The sequence below is a fragment of the Mchenga conophoros genome, linkage group LG9, assembly GCF_057382185.1.
Source record: "Mchenga conophoros isolate Kocher_MC1m ecotype Shallow Benthic linkage group LG9, M_conophoros_male_GT1.1, whole genome shotgun sequence".
Taxonomy (NCBI): domain Eukaryota; kingdom Metazoa; phylum Chordata; class Actinopteri; order Cichliformes; family Cichlidae; genus Mchenga; species Mchenga conophoros.
The window spans coordinates 32,097,320-32,118,863 of record NC_140534.1 but is presented as its reverse complement, the minus strand read 5'-3'; the positions used below and the strand labels follow the sequence as shown (position 1 = coordinate 32,118,863).

General features: G+C 41.5%; 1 protein-coding gene across 4 annotated transcripts; it reads right to left on the bottom strand.

Annotated features, from left to right (window-relative positions):
• Positions 1–5,240: 5,240 nt before the first annotated feature.
• Positions 5,241–21,533, bottom strand: apoob (apolipoprotein O, b). 4 transcript variants are annotated; one of them, XM_085287677.1, is made up of 9 exons: positions 18,244–21,533; positions 15,571–15,681; positions 14,517–14,642; positions 11,924–11,956; positions 11,324–11,378; positions 11,103–11,198; positions 9,877–9,968; positions 6,047–6,136; positions 5,241–5,949 (listed from the first exon to the last, which is right to left on the bottom strand). In XM_085287677.1, the coding sequence occupies exons 1-9, from the start codon at positions 18,394–18,396 to the stop codon at positions 5,905–5,907; spliced, it is 801 nt and encodes a 266-aa protein (XP_085143803.1). In that variant the 5' UTR covers positions 18,397–21,533; the 3' UTR covers positions 5,241–5,904. The 4 variants fall into 4 exon arrangements, with proteins under 4 accessions (XP_085143803.1, XP_085143800.1, XP_085143799.1 ...); XM_085287674.1 differs by lacking the exon at positions 18,244–21,533 and adding an exon at positions 16,004–16,120 and having other exon boundaries at positions 11,324–11,375; XM_085287673.1 differs by lacking the exon at positions 18,244–21,533 and adding an exon at positions 16,004–16,119.
• Positions 21,534–21,544: the final 11 nt, after the last annotated feature.

Sequence of the window (21,544 nt, the reverse complement as noted above, 5' to 3'; positions counted from 1 at the left end):
ACATCAACATTACTGAAGCAGCGTGGGACCAAAAGGCCGGGCAGACATTTTAATGTCCTTGAAGCCCGGAGAATTATTCCAGAACAGTGCTGAAAGAAAGCTGCAGGAGAGCACGACTGCAGCTTCTCACCCAGGTCGTCGTCGCCCCACAGACCTGAGAAAAGAAAGAAAGTGGACTTCTTTAAACTTCAGTTCTAAAAACAAAAGCGTCCCGTTTGGAGGTGGTCGTTGACGATGGGTGTGGAGAAAGGCGTGGGTCATTACCATCACTGAGTATTAAGCGTGAAAACACTTGAGGTCACCTGAGGCCAGGTGTGAAGGGTTCTCGAGACTGCATCGTGGGTGGCAGCAGCGGTTTCTTTTCACGCCGTGGTGATGACACACATGATCAGAACTGAAGAAGCCTCCTGGATTAGTTCACAAACCTAACAAAGTCCAGCTGCCTTCTTTTTTTCAAGCTCTTAAGGCTCCCGAGGAGAGTTCAGCTGTGCAGGATGACAGCAGCCACACCAAATATTGACTTTAAAGCTCTTTAGAATGAAACCGTCTGTTCTTGCCTTGTTGACTGTATTTCACCTATGTTTGCACTTAAAGCTTTTACATACTGGTTTGCAGCTCTGCAGTTATGTTGATGCTGCTGGGAAACGTTTGCAAGGAAAACTCTGAGATTATAAAATGAATTCAGGTTTTTTGTTCTTCTTCGTGCAAGATAAAACCTGCAGTTCAAAAATAGTTTTAATGGAAATGGAGCCCCTGCAAACACAAACAGTACATACTGTTACTGTGTGTCCACGCATCCTCTGTTTTCAGTTTATCAGATGTTTTTGTGGAGCCTCGTTTGGACTCATAAAGCAGTCAAAGGCTGGACTGTGAACTCAGTTAAATGGCCTGAACTATGTTTTAATAGTTTTCTATAGCTCTTATAATAACTGGAGATTGTTCCAGAAGAAATCTCGTTGCCATAAAGATGCAGGGACATGATAACGAAACAGTGAATGATGAAAAAGCACAGTCGTGTCGTAAAGTTTAACCTCACAGACGGTTGTCTGTCTGCAAAGTTACTGTTCGCCTGTCAGCACAAGTTCAGTGTCTCCTCTGATTATGGCTGCAGGTCCTGCTTCTAAGCTTCCTCTGTGCTGTTTTAACAACTGATCTTATCAGTCTCGTTTACGTTGAATTATTAAATTATATTTCTGGTTAAGCTTTCATCAGCTGGAGGAAATGCTTCTGCAGGTCAGTGAATTTATCCGGTGACGCCTGTCAGGCCTCCAGGGCTGATTTATGATCAAGTCCATCTAAAATCAGGTCAATCTGAGAAACTCCCACCTTTGCTTTTCATATGCATCAACATAAGGATCCTTATGTGGATAAATCCACTGTTTTTAAAGCTTAGCTGCACAGGCGCTATGCTTCAGGGCTCGTAGTCTCCTCTTTGTGGTTTGTTTTGTTTACGTTACTGAATATAACCCCACAAGATGTCTTAGCTGGCTGGATTCAGACTTGTGCTGATAACATGAGAAGTCTGGAAAACCCTCTGACATCATTTAAAACCCACTGACACAGCAGCAGCCTCATTACACAGTTTTCCACAGAATGTCTGTGCGGTGAGGTCATTTATCTCCGAGGGCCGGTTTCCTCAAAGTCTCAGACTCTGGGCCTTTAAAGGGAGGTTTGTTTGGGAAGCAGAGTGTAAGGAGCATAAAAGGAGAGGAAAAAACTTCCCCCTGAATAGTTTTGACTTCTTTTTCCATCTCAGAGTCTCTTGATTTCTCCAGCTTCACTTCCAGCCGCCTGGTTTGAGGAGAGAAAGGCGCTCCCTCATCACCGGGCGTGCTGGGCGCATTGAAACCATGCAGCTGTGTGTAATTACACTTTATGTGCTGCTGTGTGGGATTTAAAGCCCAAATCATTCAATTACACCCTGCACATAAACGCTGACTCCATCCAACAGTGCAGTGTCTGCTGCACCGCTACTCTACTGACCTCCTGCACACAGTTCCTAAACACCACAGACCAACGTTTGCCCTCCAGTTTCTCATAATAAACATAATTAGTGTTATCATAGCAGTGATGCTGTGAACTACTTGTCACAAAAACTAATTTAAGTTTAAGCGGTTACATTAGATAAGTGCAAACACTGACTTCATCACGTGAGCAGTTATGCACTTGAACTGTGCATAACTCTACAGGAAATAAGGGTTTCAGAAGTCCTGAAATGAAACACAAAGAAGTTGTATAAATATCATAGACAGTGAAGCGCGAGGAAGTGAGAGCTGAGGTAAAACAGATCTGAAAGCTGATGCGAAGCGACGAGTATAAACACAGGGCTAATTGAAACTAATAAGGGCAAAGCAGAACGAGGAAAACAAAAGTCCGTACCACAATAAAACAGGATGTGTGAGGACGCGGGATGGTTGTGACCTGAGCCGACAGGTCATCACTCTTTGACTTTGTCTGCTTTTGTCTCTTGACATCAAAATAGCTGCTGAAGTGAATCAATCACAAACCCTGACTCTAAACTAACACACCGACACACAAGTTTGTGCTCTCTACTCTGAAACAATATGACAAGGCAAATTCAGCATTTAAAAAGACACGTATACTAAACACGAGGGTTACAGGTGGAGACAAGTTAGAAAACCTCTCAAACATCCTCACTCGAAGCTAACGAGACTAAAACACACGTTTCCAGAGTCTTTGCACTTTAACTGACATCTGCTTTCTTTTTCTTTGTCTCTGGCTTCCTTTAATTCGTCTGAACACGTGACGGAGCTCTGGGTTCATGCAGGTTTCCTCTTCCTTTGAAAAAACAACACGGCACTTTCAAGAAGCCAAATCATCTGATTTCTAACAAGCATGAGCTGAAATAAAAACCCAGCAGGCCGCAGACAAACAGGAAGCGGATGTGCTGCTGTTTGTGCTTTCTCTCTTCTTCCTCAGCTCTGAGTTCCTTAATTCTTATTCAGATGTGCGTAAACAACTTAACACATCTTGCAACATGTAAGCTGTACTGCAGGGTCCCCAATCCCAGTCCATGAGGGCCTGCAGGCTTTAGATCTCACCCTGGGTCAACACACCTGAATGATCAGTTCATTATCAGGCCTTTGTAGAACTTTAAGACATGTTGATGAGGTCATTTATCCATTTAAATCTGCTGTGATGGATCAAGGACACATCTAAAACCTGCAGGGACACCGGCCCTCGTGGACTGGGACTGGGGACCCTGCTGTACTGGATCACGGGCGTGTTTCTCACTGTCATTACTGGCTGCACAGCTCAGTGTCTTTTAATCTCATCAGTAACAAAGCCTCTTATCAGTTGCAGTACTGTTTTCGACACTGAGGTACTTCTACTTGAGGTTTTCCTGTTTTCTTGCAGGGTGTGAGCCTCTGCATGACACACAAATGTTTTACAGTCTGTCAGTTTCAGTTTCTTTTCAGGCATCAATGTCCAAAACCTTCGTTTTCAAGGAGAAATTGAGTGAAAAAAGCAACCAAATCTGGAAAAAGGAGCTTTGATTGATTTAAAGTATCTAAACTGTGAATCTGAGCCGTGAGCGGCAATCATGAGTGCTAAAATACAACAGTAATAGAAAAGTAATGAGACACAGAAGGAATCAGGGCTGGAATCTTTCGTATGCTTTAACCCAGGGGTGTCGAACTCCAGGCCTCGAGGGCCGGTGACCTGCAGGTTTTAGATCTCACCCGGGGTCAGCACACTAGAATCAAAGGGTTAGTTCGTTACCAGGCCCCTCTGGAGAACTTCAAGACATGTCGAAGAGCTCATTGAGCCATTTAAATGAGCTGTGTTGGATCAAGGACACATCTAAAACCTGCAGGACACCGGCCCTCGAGGCCTGGAGTTCGACACCTGTGACCTGAAGCTAATTTGGCTGCAAATCTTTAGCCCTGAAAATTTCATGTAGATATCGCCTGTAGTTACGGGACTTAAAAATGCTGAAAGCATCGTGTATTTTCATGACCTGTAATTTCAAAAATATAAAAAGTACTGAGGTTAAATTTTGCATGCCTTAGTTATAAATACCAAAGTTAGCGTAGCAATAAAACCAGCTTTTATTGGCTCTGTGAGAGTCTACAGCTTCACATCTGACCTGCTCACTTTGAATTGATGCTTAAGAGCAAACATCAGCTTCGACGTCACAGAAAGGCTGATGTTTGCGTTTCTCATAAAACAGAAAAACATATTTCTCAAGAACTCGCGCAGCACTCTGGTCAGCAATCGTTTTGAAATAAACCCGACCTGTTTGTTTTTGAGGGTTTGTGTTGCTGGTTTTATGTAACTGCAATAACTAGAATCCACTCAAAAATACAGGGTTGACTTGATGTATTTCAAGTCAGATTTTGAGGGAAATATTAATTTGTTTAAAGCTTTTGCATAAAAAGAACTGCAATTGAGAGCAATTAAAGCCCCACCATCAGGCCCAAAATGATTATTTTCTGTATGAATAAATATGGAACTGCTTCAGTTTTATATTTGTCACATTTTATGGACCCGCCGAGAGCAGCAGGGCCCCAAAAGGAAACACAGAGCTGATTTTAGACAGAAATGTAAACTTTGATCCGAGGCCTTTGATTGTTCAGCATCCCTGCTAAACATGCTGACGAGTCCAGAGTCTGCAGCCTGAACTCTCAAACATCAAAGGATCAGAAACAGACGGCCAGGAAACAGGAAACTCGTCCAGTAATAGTTTCCTCCGGAGTTTAATTTTAGAGTGAGAACTCAAACATCCCATACGGTCACTGTGGGCATTAGCTGGTCTTTAACCTCCCAGCACCAACAGTGTGAGAAAGAACAATGCTGGACAACGTCCAGGTCGTCCTCTTGGTTTTTCTGTTGTGCTTCTGTCGGTGGAGGCGAAGCCGCTAATTTACGTGGAGCTGTAAGTGACAGCTGTTCACTTTAAGGCTCACCAGCAGCCAAACGGATAACTTATTAAAATAAAATCCCCTCTGGACAGTTTCTATAAAGCAATTAAATGTACAGATGTGGTACAGATGTGCATGGGAATCCATGAGAGGTGACTAACCTTTAGGCCCAGCCTCTAGTGGACGTTAGAGGAACTGCACCGTTCAGCACTTTGTGTTGTCTTTGTGAAAACAGTGAGATCTATTTTTCTTTACTACAACATACAGGTGAGATTTAAGGATGTAATCACATAATAATAATAATTTAAATATGCATTTTTATGAGTAACTATCAAAAGAGAAAAATAAATGCAGTTTTAGTGTTAAATGCTGGATTTAATTACACATAATATATACAGTACAATGTTAGACATGGATATTATGCAGTTCATTAATACCTGAAGATGGGTGCACACAATAACACTGCATTAAATCAGGATTATAAGAATCACAGTGTGACCTGAATACTACATCGGGGACGACTTCATTCGTTTACATCCTCCTCCAGAGGACAGAGGCAAAGCTCTGGGATATATGCCGTCTAAGTTCACTGACATAAACAGTAAAAACTAAAGAAAGGAGTCGATCCCAGCTCAAACAGTCAAAATATTCAGTTTACTTCAAAATAGGAGAAAAGAAGAAGAAAATCATGACAGATATGAATAAAAATGTGTTAACGACTGATCGGACTGATCTGAATGCTGTTGTTGGCAGAGTTTAGTGGGTCTCTGTAGCAGAATGGGACGTTAAAGCACGAGGAAGTGTTTTGAAAGGTCACTGTGACCTGTTCTGTTAAACCGGAGGAGCTGAAGTCATCGAAGGAGAAAGAAGGAATGTTTACAGAGGAGGTGGTGTCCAGTGCAATGAGCCAAACTGCTTCTGGGAAGAGGCGGAGGTGTTTTGGAAAGATTCAAAGTGAAGCTCACATGTAACGACTGTCAGCTCTGGGAGGTACACAGGTGTTAGCGGCTCGCCGTCTTCAGCTGCTCGTGTTGCTGCCCTTCGTTTGCTCTTTCTTCTCAGGCTTCACAAACACACACACACACAAAAAAAAAAAAAAAAAACGTCAGGAGATCAAAACAGCAAACCGAACACATGAAAAGCATCCGCCGCAGACTCACCTCCTTTTTGCCAAACGGTGGATTTTTCCACAGAGTCTCCAGAGCGGCGCGGCCCTGCTGAGTCCAGGTGTACGCCGAGTCTCGACTCACCTGCAGGAAACGCGAAACACATCAGCTAAACGCAGACGCACAGATAGAAAATGATCTCTGAAGCTGACGTTTGGTCGCTGCTGAATTTTGTTGGAATTATAAATGGTAAATGGCCTGTTTTTGTACAGCGCTTCACTTAGTATAAAGGACCCCAAAGCGCTTTACACAACATTCACACACTGGTGATGGCAGCTACGTTGTAGCCACAGCTGCCCCTGGGCACACTGACAGAGGCGAGGACACTGGCGCCACCGGGCCCTCTGACCACCACCAGCAGGCAACGGGTGAAGTGTCTTGCCCAAGGACACAACGACCAAGACTGTCCAAGCCGGGGCTCGAACCGGCAACCTTCCAATTACAAGACAAACTGCCAACTCTTGAGCCACGATCAATAACAAGAATATCAAATTTAATTGTAATACGAATGATTCATTAATTCATTAATGGTTTATTTCCAAGCTTCAGCCTTTACTGGACAGTTAGTGGGCAGGCCCACACAGGAAATGGTCCGGGACTCGAGCCTCTGATGTAAGCGTCACCTGCTCAGCCATGCCAGCTATGATGGTGCCCCCATCATTACCACTGAACTCAGAAAAAGAGCATTTCCTTGAATTATAAGTACATTTCAAATAAATGATAAAAAGTGGGGATTTCAATTTAAGCTTCTGGTGTCGAGCTGAGCGAGATTCACAGTTCTGTGCTGAGTGCGTTCACACTCGTGCGCCGGTGTCTCTGCCATTAGCAGCGAAACTGAGCTCATCATGTCGTCCTTTGGTTAATATTTAACAAATGTTACAGGCACTGCAACTCAGGAAGGAGAGAAGACTTCACATCTGATTCAGAGGCTACACCAAGGTTATTACAGTGAACTTAAACCAAAGCTAGAGGGGAACATTATTTTTAACTGAAATCAAAATAAAACCAGACTTTATAAAAAGCAATAAAAGAACCATGACGACAAAGTATTTGCCCACTTCCTGATTTAAAAAATATATATTTGTCACACATTCAGATCAGCAAATGAATTTTAATATTAGTCAGATAAGAAAAGCTGAGTTAATACAAAAGGCGGTTTTTAAATGATAATTTTATTTATTAAGGGAAAAAAGTCATGCAAACCTACGCGGCCCTGTGGGAAACAGTAACTGCCCCCTAAACCTAATAACCGGTCGTATGTCTGTGAAGGTTCTCAGTCATCCTGGTCATCGTAGTCTAAGGAGCTTGGAAAGAAAAGCGTCTGAAGCTTCTTGGATGAGAGGTGAAACGTCTTCAAGCAACTTAAACAAGTCCAGATGCTTTTCTTTCCAAGCTCCTCAGACTAATAACAGGCTGTCCCACCTTCAGCTGCAAGAACTGCAGTCAGCCTCTGTGATACCTGACAGTGAGTTTGTCTACATCACTGTGGACGATCACAGTGATGTGAACAAACTTGGTCCACTCTTCTCTGCAGAATAGTGTAAATTCAACCACACTGGAGGATGTTTGAGCATAAACAGCCTGTTTAAGGTCACACCGATGATCTCAGTTTCAGTCTGGACTCCAAAGCCAGTCCAAACCTTTCATTTGATTTTTGACTCCAACGTTTGATAAACAGATTAATGCCGTCATCGAGTCCAGTTTCTTTCACCTTTGACTACTTACTAAAGTGAAGCCGTTCTCTGTCTGAGAGACTTTGAGAGAGCTATCCATGCCATCGTTTGTAATAGTTTTTACTCCGGTGTCATCAGTCAGTCGACTGCAGCTGGTCACTCGGCAGCAGAGACCACATATCTCCCATACTGGCATCCTTGCACTGGCTGCCAGTTAGCTTTAGAATTCATTTTAAGGTTTTATTATGTGTTTTTAAGGCGTTGCGTGGGTTTGCACACTCATACCTTTCTGATCTTTTGCAAGATCACTGAGGTCTGTGGATCAGATGCTCTCAGCTGTCCAAAGACCAGATTAAAGCACAGAGGACACCGGGCCTTTGCTGTGACTGCTCCTATATTGTTGAATCATGAACTCTGACCTTAAGTGAGGCCTGCAGTTCTTTGAATGTTGTTCTGGGTTCTATTGTGACCTCATGGAGCCAGGCAGACTGGCCACTACTGGGAAGGTATGATAGCTCTCCCAGTGGTTTACTGGAATCTCAAAGCCTGAGAAATGTAAATCTGATGGCTGTCAGTGACTTTGTCGTTTCTTTAGATCGTGACATGTGTTGCTTTTTGAGATCTTTAGGATGTTTTTTGCTTAATAAATTAAATCATCATTTAAAAACTGCCTTTTGTTTGTTGATCTGAAGCATGTACGTGCGACAAAAAGAGTTTTTACTTCCTAACGCAGCCCCAAAGGGATCTGCGTCTCCTTCCAGGATCGAACCAGGGATCGTTCACTTGTTTGTATTTTAATCAGCGAGACGCTGCAGCAGCTTGAAATAAGGACGTGACTTTCTGGAGACAACTTTGCGGTCGCTTTGCTTCCTGTTTAAACTTCTTCTGATCTGATACAAGCGCTGACACTGAGACTTTTTCTGCCTGGCGACACGACCTGTATCACCGAGGAGGAAGCAGCAGACTGGCCAGTATAAAAAGTGACATGGCTGTAGTGTCAGCGGTGACATCACAGATGGCGAGCGCAACATCAACGTGGTGAGCATAAACAAGGCTAAAGAACGATGTCATCCTTATTACTGGAAACAAAATTAAATTCATTGGATGCGTCCCTCAGTCCTGGTTTCCTGTTTTCATTTCTGATTTTGAAGCTCAGCATCAGGTTTTCATGAATCTGAACGTCACTGGAAACATTACAGACATCCGAGTGGACTCCGACACACTTTTAAGTCGTGAGACCAGATGTTTTCACATCCTCACCGTGCCTCTGTTTCACTTCTGCATATGTTACAGCTGTGTGCATCTGCCTGGGTGTGCCTCTGTCTCGCTCTGTCCGTTCGTGTGAAGGAAACAAAGTGATTAAAACCACCCAAGTGGAAATTAGAAACACAATTCACAGCCCGGGCTTCCTGCACGGAAACACAACCCTTTCCGAACAGGAAACGAGTCACAGATCAAACACACAACGTGTTTACGAATGATCCCTGGAAAGATTTCATCTGGGATTCGTCCGTCAGAGCTGGGCTGATAAAGTTTAGAAAGTCAGGAGGTTAATTTCCTCCGTGGAACAAATTCCGGCAAAATTTATTTGTGGCTAAAAATTAAAATAACTGAAACAAGCAGAGGTGCTGGCAGCTGTTTCCTGACTGCATGTCAGCGCTGTGGGAAATATTAAAGAAAACTAAACCTGAGTTTGAATGTTTTTATCTGCAGCAGGTGAAGCGTTCACACTGATTCAAACAAAGTAAACACAGCAACAGTTGTTCCTCAGTGTGAAACAGAACTAATTTCATCACATTTATCATGTTTTCACAGTACGTGGTGTGGGCAGATGTTAGCCTCTGGATACGAGGACAGTAAGAGACTTAAATCAACCAGAAAAGACCAGGCGAGGGACTCTGAGTGATCCAGGAGCAACAATCCTCCCCTATCAGCTCTAATTAGCAGCCACATGCATCTGTGTGATCCATCTGCAGTGCCGACACTTCTGGCTCCGAAAAAGCATCACGGACGAGGCTAAGACGTCAGAGTTAAGGCTACAAGAAGCCAATCAGGGTGTTTATGACCATCTTTTAGATACAGTCTATGTTTTTGTCACAAACAGTCACACTCAGATACTGTTCTGCTGTGTGTTAGCACATAAACACACACCTTCAACACGGTTGCAGCCTGCTGAGGGTAAAACATGGAGGCGCTCAGGGCCATGAGGCCAACTGGGAACACCAGCCGCTTCAGCCTGGAGCCTGGGAGGGGGGAGGGGGGGGGAGAGGGGGAGAGAGAGTCAGTCACCTTTTGTTCTGTTCCTCGTTACCTGTACACACTTTTTACTGGGTCACTGAATATCTCACTTCAAAGACAGAGCAGCTACTAATCCAGAGTAAATGCATGACTGTGTGTGTGTGTGTGTGTGTGTGTGTGTGTGTGTGTGTGTGTGTGTGTGTGTGTGTGTGTGTGTGTGAGAGAGTGCAAACACATAAAAATACAGTATAGATGCTCAAAGAGGAAAAGGTTTACAGGCATGACTTTATAATGCTGATCTTCTTTATGTAACTGTGAGATTACAGCTGCAGGAGGTAAACATTAACTAACCGTGACCCAAAACCTGTTTTTTAATTAAAAATAAGATCAAAGAGACACAAAATGATGCTTTGTGTCTGGGACTTTATGAATGAGCTGTATTACTTGTGTATAACACAACATTAAATGTATATTGACCAACATAACATTGATTTAGGGTTGCAGTGTGCAGAACTTTTGCTTCTGTGCTGGAAGCCCTGCAGTCTGGCTGCAGGAAGCTGTTTAGCTCAAACCTGCAACATACACCCGATAGCTGGGTTTGATCACATTCACACCATAAACCAAACACACTGTCGTTTGTCTGGACCGAGACCACATCCTCCTGCAGAGGGTCTGTTTGGTCCTCACCTGAGTGAGACCACCGTGCTTACATCTACACAAATGAACAACAGCAAGGGGGAAAACAGACAGGAGTCTGCTTTAAACGAACGAAACATTTAAGTGTGGAAAAGCACGGCTACATGAACGAGGATTATTTTGCTCTCCAGCAGAGTCCACGGACACGAGCAGAGGAGATCCACTTTAATAATATTTATACGTTTGTGAGCAGCCACATAAGACACGATCTAGCAGCTTTAGATTAACACGTTTCCAAGCCTCCTCTCTGAGGGCGGACGGAGATTATCCCGGAGCTGCAGGGCTCCAAATGTATCAGCAGCAAAACACGGAGAAAAATGTGAAGAGACAGCACTTTGTCAAGGTCGCTTTAGACACATTTGTAAAAACCTAAACTGTAACACTCATTATTAGTCCCTCTGACGCGATTCATCAGTGAGAAAGAGCCGATGTTCCCACGTTACCTTTGGCCAAATAAAGTCCCAGGAAGCCGGAGAAACCCACCGCCGCCACACTGGGGTAGAGGTCAGGAGGAGGGTCACTGAGGAACTGGTACACGTCTGAAGGACAGAGTGACGGCGCTCAAAGGTTTTTAGGGAGATTTTAAATGTAATGTTCAAACACAAACAGGCTGCCACACACGCCTTCGTTAAACAGCTGATTAAAGTGACGAGCATTTCCTCACCTGTGACTGTCGTTACTGATGTGCCGATGACGGGCTCCACCCTCTGGTACACCTGCTGAGGTCCAAAGATCATCAGGTGGACCAAAAAGAAACGACACACAAGAGTTTGATAGTTTTGTTTTTAACAGCTATTTAACTCTTTAATTCACTTTCAGTATCAATATTTCTGTCAGGTTTTGGATTATTCACCGTTTTTTCCTCACTTACACACACTCACCTACAGAGCCGACGTACGTACAGGGTTCTTCATGACATACTGTTCTGACCTTTATATCCATGTTTCCTTTTAAAATTAGATTCTTTTATCATGTTTGTCTCATTGTTTTCAGCCTTGGTCTTTGTGTAATAATGTCTGGTATTTGTCCGATTGTAAGAAGTTACAAGGATCCAAGAAAAAGATACAACCCTGAACACGAGGCCCAAAGCCTCCTCAGGCTGGTTTCAGGTATATTTTTTATCTCTCATAAGGGCCAAATTTGTTTCAGGATCGTTTTCGATATTATACTTACTGTGCATGCTGTGAATATTTCAGCTCAGAAACAAATGAAACAATGAAATGTAACGAGAAAAATATTTTTACACGTTTCAGCATTTACTCACCTCCACTTTCTCCAACGCAGCTCGGCCAGTTTCCTGCAAAAAACAAGAGACACACATAAAGATGCTGAATTTCACTTGTTAATGGAGCGTTTTACTATTTACCAACAACTACAGAACAGAGACTTCTGTCTGATGGCAGGTTTGATTATTTCCTGTGTCACATGAAGAATAATGGAAGGAGAGACGAGGTTAATGAAGGATGGATGGAAGGATAGAAGAAAGGATGGATATACAGGGAGTGCAGAATTATTAGGCAAATGAGTATTTTGTCCACATCATCCTCTTCATGCATGTTGTCTTACTCCAAGCTGTATAGGCTCGAAAGCCTACTACCAATTAAGCATATTAGGTGATGTGCATCTCTGTAATGAGAAGGGGTGTGGTCTAATGACATCAACACCCTATATCAGGTGTGCATAATTATTAGGCAACGTCCTTTCCTTTGGCAAAATGGGTCAAAAGAAGGATTTGACAGGCTCAGAAAAGTCAAAAATAGTGAGATATCTTGCAGAGGGATGCAGCAGTCTCAAAATTGCAAAGCTTCTGAAGCGTGATCATCGAACAATCAAGCGTTTCATTCAAAATAGTCAACAGGGTCGCAAGAAGCGTGTGGAAAAACCAAGGCACAAAATAACTGCCCATGAACTGAGAAAAGTCAAGCGTGCAGCTGCCAAGATGCCACTTGCCACCAGTTTGGCCATATTTCAGAGCTGCAACATCACTGGAGTGCCCAAAAGCACAAGGTGTGCAATACTCAGAGACATGGCCAAGGTAAGAAAGGCTGAAAGACGACCACCACTGAACAAGACACACAAGCTGAAACGTCAAGACTGGGCCAAGAAATATCTCAAGACTGGTTTTTCTAAGGTTTTATGGACTGATGAAATGAGAGTGAGTCTTGATGGGCCAGATGGATGGGCCCGTGGCTGGATTGGTAAAGGGCAGAGAGCTCCAGTCCGACTCAGACGCCAGCAAGGTGGAGGTGGAGTACTGGTTTGGGCTGGTATCATCAGAGATGAGCTTGTGGGGCCTTTTCGGGTTGAGGATGGAGTCAAGCTCAACTCCCAGTCCTACTGCCAGTTTCTGGAAGACACCTTCTTCAAGCAGTGGTACAGGAAGAAGTCTGCATCCTTCAAGAAAAACATGATTTCCATGCAGGACAATGCTCCATCACACACGTCCAAGTACTCCACAGCGTGGCTGCAAGAAAGGGTATAAAAGAAGAAGAACTAATGACATGGCCTCCTTGTTCACCTGATCTGAACCCCATTGAGAACCTGTGGTCCATCATCAAATGTGAGATTTAAAGGAGGGAAAACAGTACACCTCTCTGAACAGTGTCTGGGAGGCTGTGGTTGCTGCTGCACGCAATGTTGATGGTGAACAGATCAAAACACTGACAGAATCCATGGATGGCAGGCTTTTGAGTGTCCTTGCAAAGAAAGGTGGCTATATTGGTCGCTGATTTGTTTTTGTTTGGTTTTTGAATGTCAGAAATGTATATTTGTGAATGTGGAGATGTTATATTGGTGTCACTGGTAAAAATAAATAATTGAAATGGGTATATATTTGTTTTTTGTTAAGTTGCCTAATAATTATGCATAGTAATAGTCACCTGCACACACAGATATCCCCCTAAAATAGCTAAAACTAAAAACAAACTAAAAACTACTTCCAAAAACATTCAGCTTTGATATTAATGAGTTTTTTGGGTTCATTGAGAACATGGTTGTTGTTCAATAATAACATTATTCCTCAAAAATACAACTTGCCTAATAATTCTGCACTCCCTGTAAGGACTGATGGAAGGAATGAATGGGTGAAAGATAGCAGGATCATGGATGTGAGGAACGAAAGAAGGAATGGAAGGACAGAAGTAAGGAAGCCAGGAAGCACAGCTGGTAAGAAAGGAGGAAGGAAGGAATGATGTCAGTAGGAAAGGAAGAACAGCAGGACAGAAAGAAAGGAGGATGGTTGGTAGGCTTAAAGGTGAGGAGGCACAGCGGTAGAAAGAAAAAAGAACAACAAGAGCAAGGGAGAGAAAAACAGAAAGAAAACCAAGAAGAAGAAAGAAGGAGATAAACGAAAGGAGAACAGAAAGCAAAGAAATTTCAAAGACAAGTTCCCAGGCGTCTCTCTGAAAGCAACCAGTCGTCGTCATGTCTTTGTTGCACGTCTTCACCTCAAGGCCACAAACCTCACAGAAACAGAAATGCCGCCTCCTCTGAGGCAACACGAGCTGTTTGGATTCAGTGGGAATGTTTCTGCAACAGTGGCAGAGAGGAAGAAAAAAGAATCCCACAATGTCCTTTATTAGAAAGAAAGCCACAGGCTCGTGGAGACTGTCAAGAACAACAGGAGCACAACAGCTTAGGCCGCATGACAGCTTCTCTTCCAGAAATACATCAGCACAAAAATCTATAAGAACACGTGATCTGCCACAGTCTGAAACTATATAAAATCTGTACACACAGGTCAAATATAATTTAATATATAAAGTGCTGCTTGCTTTGGACAGATGTCCATGTTCATCATAAGGTTGACTAATTTTCTGTTTTTCTTGAGTTGTCCACCTGAGGTTAAGTAAACAAACCTGACACTGGCTCGTGTATGGTTCTGCCCATTTCCTCAGTGAGGCCACCCTCTGCTCCACCGGCCCGGCCTCTGGCTCTACGTACTGGGCCACCGCTGCTTCAGGGCTGGTGTACAGAGACGGCAGCTGAAACAAATACAGAGTGTGACCTTCTGCTTCATTAAGGAGTCTTTATTCTCCAAATTTACTTAGACGTAATTACATATTAAAAGATTTCCAAAGGGAAGAAATTGAAAAAATAAGAACTGATTATATCACCTTCCCTATCCCTCCTAAAGGGAAAGAAGTCCAATTTAAAATCTTGAATAAAATTTACCCGACAAATAGACTCCTTAGTGATAGATTCAAAATAGAAACGGGTAATTGTGTATTTTGTGAAACAGAAGAGGAGGATTTGGACCATCTATTCTTTTTGTGCAATTTTATACAAATATTTTGGTTGGATTTTCATACCTGGCTTTATTCCAGTGGGATTCAAATTACCCCATTTACCTTAAATATGATAATGTTTGGAGTGTTTTTGAAAGAAAAGAAAGCTAATTATGGTGTTAATGTGTTATTAATCTTGTGTAAGTATTTTATACATAAATGTCGCTTTTTTAAGATTAAACCAACACTGGCTCACTGGAAAAACGACCTAAACCTGTTGGTTAAATCTTTGACTTTAGTTAAAAAGAAAAAGGCTGCTTTTTTTGTTTCCTTTGTAGAAGATTTTGATTTAGTGAGTTAATAATCTGTTAATTTATGTGACCCCATCTTTATATTTTATTTTCACTATATATGAAAGTTGCTAATATGTAAGAAATGTTTATTCTCTGAATCTGTAATATATGGTGCATTTTGTTTGTATGTTTATATTACTAATAAAAAAAAAAAAAAAAAAAAAAAGAGTGTGACCTTCTGAAGCTCTGCGATGCAGAAGCTGTCCCTCCAGGGTCAGCTCTGACTCTGATCCAGACCTCTGTGGCTGTGTGCACTACGTCGTAAACATGATGTAAACAAAGTCACAGACAAAGTAAAACAAAGTCTTTAGAAAGGCTCTGTCTGAACCCACCTCCTCGATGCTCAGAGGCGGCTGGCTGCTCTTCTTCTTCCCCTCACCTGCAGCCAGCACCGAGCCGCTCAGCAGGCCCGCCAGCCCCGGAGCCGCGGCACATAGCGACACCTGGCGGCAAACAAGCATAGTAAACACACCGGTTAGACACGCAGTGATACGATGGATGACTCTGGGGTGTCAGTTACACGTATTTAACACGAATTCAGAACACAAAAAGGAGTTTCGGTGTCTCCTCATGATTAATGGCTGTTTGTTATACGGAGGAGCTAACACAATGCTAAGGTTAGCTTTCAATTAGCCTAGCATCGTTTAACTGACTTTTCATTGTCGTTTTGTTTTTAAAACCTCAAGTTTCGACAACATAGAGCCAGTACCTAAAACGAGATGACTTTACATGTGACAAACGATGAACACGATGAATAAAACTCACCAATCTAGCATATGACATGCTCCTTATTGGATGACTTTCGCTTTTCTACGGCAAGCCAGAGGAGTGGCAAGGAAAGAGGCGCATGCGTAATGCTCCAGGAGCCTACGATCGACATAAACATATTAAAAATATTTTAATTAATATAGGTACAATAAAATCGAATAAAATAAAACTAAGTAAAACCAAAATAACAAAATTTAAAAGTAATAATGTAAAAAACTAAACAAAATAAAATACTAATGGGTGGGGGAATCAGGGAAACACGCATCTCAGCAGGTGCCAGCACTCGATAAGCTCACTCCACCCAAGTCTCTTGCTTTCTGTCCTTATGTGTTGAACTAAAAATATAGAACGTCTTCAAGATAAATAACAAGTGGCGGTAAAATACTAAACTTATCTCAAGGACTGATACAGGTTGAGCTTCTGGGACGCCCACTTCTCCAGTTAGTTCCTAATTTTATGTTGTGATATATTTTAATAATCACATTTATTTACATCTATTTTTTTCTGTCAGTCTCAGCTGTAACATTGCAAAGTAAATAAACAACTTCAGTCATAATTGTGCACATACAAATATCAGCTGATATTTGCATATTGTATGGATTTTTATAATAATTATAATAAACCTGCATGCAAGTTTTAATTCATTTTCATTCTTCAACTGGCTTCATTAATCTGTAATGGGGGAAATGTCATGTAGACAAAGTAAACAGAGTCAGAAAAGCACAAATGCAGGTGAAAGTTGACCAATATGAACATTTATTTCTGGAAAGAAGTTACAAATCATTTCCAAAGAGTTTCTACTCAGATTATAAGATATGTTAATCTGATTTTACTTTCTTTTTCAGATACAGTCGTTGTAGCAAGGTATGCCTTTTTTTAATCCTCTACTCTGTTTTCCTACTGACAGACTGGTGGACTAAAGGATGCTGCGCTATGACTGGATGTGCCTCGAATTGGGACAGTAGTACTTTATTGGTTACAAGTTTCTTCTTCAAATGGCGACATGAGAGAAGGAGGAAGAAGAGGAAGAGCAGCGAGCGGACTGCAGTGGCACATGACGTTTAAGGTATCAGCTGCAGAGTATAGGGACACGGAGGAGATGTGAAGAGAGGAGCAGTTAATGAAGAGATTCATTTTCCTGCCTCAGTTAAGACAGCAGAACCATGCACTTAAATTTAGGAGGTCCTTAAAATCACTAACAGTAGAAAGGGACCCAATTTGAATTTCAATCAATCTACGCCGTTTTATTTGCTTACAAAAAACATTTTATTCAGCTTAGAATCACTTCCTATTTTGCTTCTCATCATCCTTGCACTTCATGCGGTGTCTCTGTGGCCCATCAGTGGGGCCTGCCCCACAGTTTGAGAAGCGCTGAGCTAAAGTAAAGAGAGCACAAGAGTTTTAAGACAGATCTGAAGCACTGAACTGTTCACAGAACTTAAAAGCAAAAAAAAAAGTTTATTTTGTGTTATTGTTTGGTCTTCAACTTCAATTTTTATAGGAGTTTGACTGGGTTAAAGTGTCCAAATCAGTTGTTAAATGACTTGTTGGTACAGAGATATGGCTGCAACGTTTAGCTGATTAAAAAAACAAAACATTAACCTCTGCAGCAAAATGTCCTAAATCTGCTGACTCAAGCTTTTGAAATGTCAACAAAGAGATGAAATGCGACGTAAATTAACTACTGCAGGGACATGCCTCTCACCTGCTGCAGAGGCGTGTAGGTGGGGGAAGATTTTCAACCATTTGGGGATTATGTCCCCATCAAAGAAACCAAAGTGGCTTTGCAGAGACACTGTTAAAGCTGCAGCTCAGGACTCGACAGATTTGTGGACAGCCTGACGCTGCTACAAGAAGAGGAACGCGAAGTATGACACTCTGAGAACTTTCATACAGGAAAATGCAAAGGTGCTGCAATACTTAAAGTACGCCTTAAGACTGAAAGAAAAACCTCTCAAAGCATCCGTCGATGAGCCACATGCAGAGAAGACAGACGGCCCGAGTATGAAATAAGGACAGACGATGAGGTACGACCTGAAAACAACACGACTTGTGATGAAGTCTCGTCATAATAAATAATCCTACAACTGTTACTGCATAGCTCAGTGAAAAGCAATACCTGTAGAAAATAAATAACTTAAATATACAGCTAACAGACAAAACTGCATCAGTGTGTGCCCTAGCCCTTTTTCACAGTTGGCTCATGAAAACAAAAAAGACAAAAATAAAAACAATACAAGCACGGAGCTGGTCATCGAGCACGGCTTACTGGGCTGCAGGATCGAGGCGTCCCACTGCTGAGACGTGCAAGCTACAAAGACGGAGTTTGCATCAGCTGGGGAAGGCGAAACCTTAATGTCTGAAATGAACACACCACTGGTGCAAGTCATTTAAACACTGGCTGGTAACTGTTTGATTCTTTCGCAGCTTAATGCTTTGGTTATACTGACCTCCAGTGTTTGCAGCTTACATTGAAACACAGATCTTGTCTGTAGAGATAAAATATGAAGTGTGTAAACCAACCAAAGAAACAATGAACCTGAAGCAAGAACCTCTAATACGAATAGAAGCAGATTTGAAAGAATCTTTGGGGTGCGAACAGTAAATCAAGACATTAAATACATATATGATCAGCTGTCACGGTTTTGATTTGATCTTTTTCATTGTATATACAAAAATGTGCAATATAAGTGTGTCCTTTGTTAAGAAAATAGCTTTTTAAATTTACATGTACAACAAACGGCTAGAAAAAGTGTATTTTTGCAGCAAACCAGATTGCTAAACTCAGGAGAAAGCTAGCTGCTGAAAAAGCCATGGGTCACCTTACTAATGCTAAAGCTAAGTCTTACTGTTAAGATTTAGCTAAACTCCTGATAAGGGTAGCCATCATGGCTGCCATCTATTTTTCCACTTTGTGGTCATTGCTACCTCAAGTTCATGGAATAGATTATAAACAAAAGCATAGTAACTACAAAGCTACAGTTAGAGTCTGAGTTAGCCACAGCTACTTTTGCGTAAAGATCTTTTTTTTAATTATTATAAATATTTAAATATAAATAAATACAGAAATACTTCTGTATTTCATTGTGAGATGTGCAATCTATGGAAGCTTATTTTCACCCCTGAAAAAAAGAAAAAACAAACAAACAAAACAAGAAGCTGCCGGATTGAAAAAAGTAAAAATTTCAACTTGCAACAAAATTTCACTTCAGCATCTTGAAATTTTGTCTAAATGTCCAAGTTAGACATTAAGTTACTTTTAAGCAAGTCAAAATTTTTGTGATACCAAACTTGAAGATTTAAGTATAAATATTCATTATGTTTTGCGATGACCAAAAATACAGATTTATATTCATTTTTATAGGATTTTCTCCCTTCAAGTTGTAGAAACAACCTTCCATAGAAATGACACAATTGAAACAAACCATGTCTTCAAGCTAACACCAATTAGCTTGGCAATGCTGTAAAACAGAAAATTTACTTTTGGACTTATTGTTATGGTTCATCTTTCTTAAACTACTTTTCCCCACTATAAGTGATAAATACATTTACAGCTTTGGAAAGAAAACCAATTAGACAGCCAAAGGCAGATGGCCATCTTCAGATAGCCAAGGCTAATCTTAGCTAAAATTAAAAACCCTGTGTTGCTGTCTGTAAATTTATAAGACTAACATTTTGGTTGTTCAGTTTGATATGTTACAGAGACCATTTTAATAAGTTCATAATAAAGTTAAAGGAGCTAAACTCCTGCGAACACCAGCTAACTAAGCAGCTTTTAGTAGGTTCCATAGATGGTTAACTAGGTAGTTAGCACTGCTAAGGTTATGGGGGCTTAAACAGTAAAAAGCTAGCTGCTGTTGTAATAGCAGCTAACCTTAAAGCCTGAATAGAGATAGGTATAAATATTGTCCTATTTGCCATCTGGAAATTACCATTCATTTTAATGAGTTTAAAGATCATTTGACTGCAGCTAAACCAGTTTAGAACAGAAAGAGATAAAAGTCAGTCAAACTGTGGCTAATGCTAGTTTGCATAAATCTGAATAGATACTCTTATTTTTGGTATTTTCATGCAAGTTGTAATTTAAAGTGTCTTTAAAATCACCAATGATGCAACTGTAATATGCATTACAAAACAACAGTTAAATGTACTACTTAACTCAGTAGGATATAATGCTAGGTGCTGATGCACCAGCTAATATTGTCAGAGCTAGCCTTAGCTAAACCGGATTGTAGTTATACCAGTAAGCTTAGCAGATCTCAACAGCATTAAGAAATTTCATGTGACCCTTAAGTCATATATTCAAATGTATTTGCTAAGTGGCAGAAACTTGGCTGTAAGGGTAATAAACAAGCTATTGTTTCTCAAAGAGGTTAAAATGGAATATTGTTCTAAGACAGGGTGCACTGTCTTCATTTTAAATGTTGAGTGGGTACAATTATGTCACTTTTTATGCTTAACAAGAAAACTACTTTAGAGTTTGATATTCAGCCTCAAAACTCATTTTTCATACAGCTAACAGTACTTCTGACAACATCACTCTGGTTAATGGTTTTATAATCGTTTCTGGTCCTTTATCATCAGCATAATGCATTAAAATGTTCTTGCATGAGGTCCATTGTTTCTCAAATGTTTCAACTCTTTTAGTCAGTCTTGACTTGTCAGCCATAAAGTTAATTTCAGACACGCGTCTCCAGCATTACAGCACATTCAGCCGCTGGGAGGGGAAAATTGTGCATTTACACACAATAACAACCAGTAAAGTGCAGGGAATGTAGATGAGAGTGAGTAAAGCTGTGTGAGTCCATCATCATCATCATCACTGTCAGGATACATTTACTCTCAAACTGTGAGACAGAGGAACGAAGAGGAGGACAGTGATGCTGTGCTGGATGAACATGAGCGTAGTTTGATGATATCTGGGAGCAAAGAGCTGAATTAGGACTGAAAGCTGGAACGCACTGGAAGCGAATTCATAACAGCTGATAGCCGTTAGCAGGTTAAAGCGTCGACAGTTGTATATTTGGAGAGGCTCTAAAATGACTACACTACAGTGTTACATCTTGTTTCTATACCCGACTGCATGTTTGTTGTTATATATTTATAGGGCATTTTCCAGTGTTTGATATAATCACTCACTAACAGGTGGCTTCAAAAGAAATGAACCTAATTCAAGTAGGATTTGTGGTGCAGGTCTGTTCGACTGGTGCATCAGAATCGGGCGCTTCCAGTGCGTTTCTGCGGTAAGCCTGACCGGAGCGCCTAAATACAGAAGGTGAGAAGTAGAACAGGAAGCTGACCATAGTCCGAACATAAAGCGGCAGAATGAAACCATTTTTCTTTCCTCCAAACGATTACTTTTTCCTGTATTTTCTGAGAAAGCTAAAAATGTTCACGGGTGGCGTCTCACGCGCCACGCTTTGACTGCTGCTTCCTTCGTTTAGGAAGAGCAACGCTATGGCCCCAGCCATTTTCCTCACCTTAAGGTAAGTGCTGGTCTCCAGTTTAAAAGCCTGTAGTCTCCCACCTGTAAACACC

Bases quoted from the DNA above. Each gene is read 5' to 3' on its own strand.
- apoob (XM_085287677.1), bottom strand. From the start codon at position 18,396: ATGACTTGCACCAGTGGTGTGTTCATTTCAGACATTAAGGTTTCGCCT. The intron at 11,957-14,516 runs GTTTGTTTACTT...TGTTTTTTGCAG, and splicing joins CATACACGAGCCAGTGTCAG to GAAACTGGCCGAGCTGCGTT. The intron at 9,969-11,102 runs GTAACGTGGGAA...CCCCCCTCCCAG, and splicing joins GGGACTTTATTTGGCCAAAG to GCTCCAGGCTGAAGCGGCTG.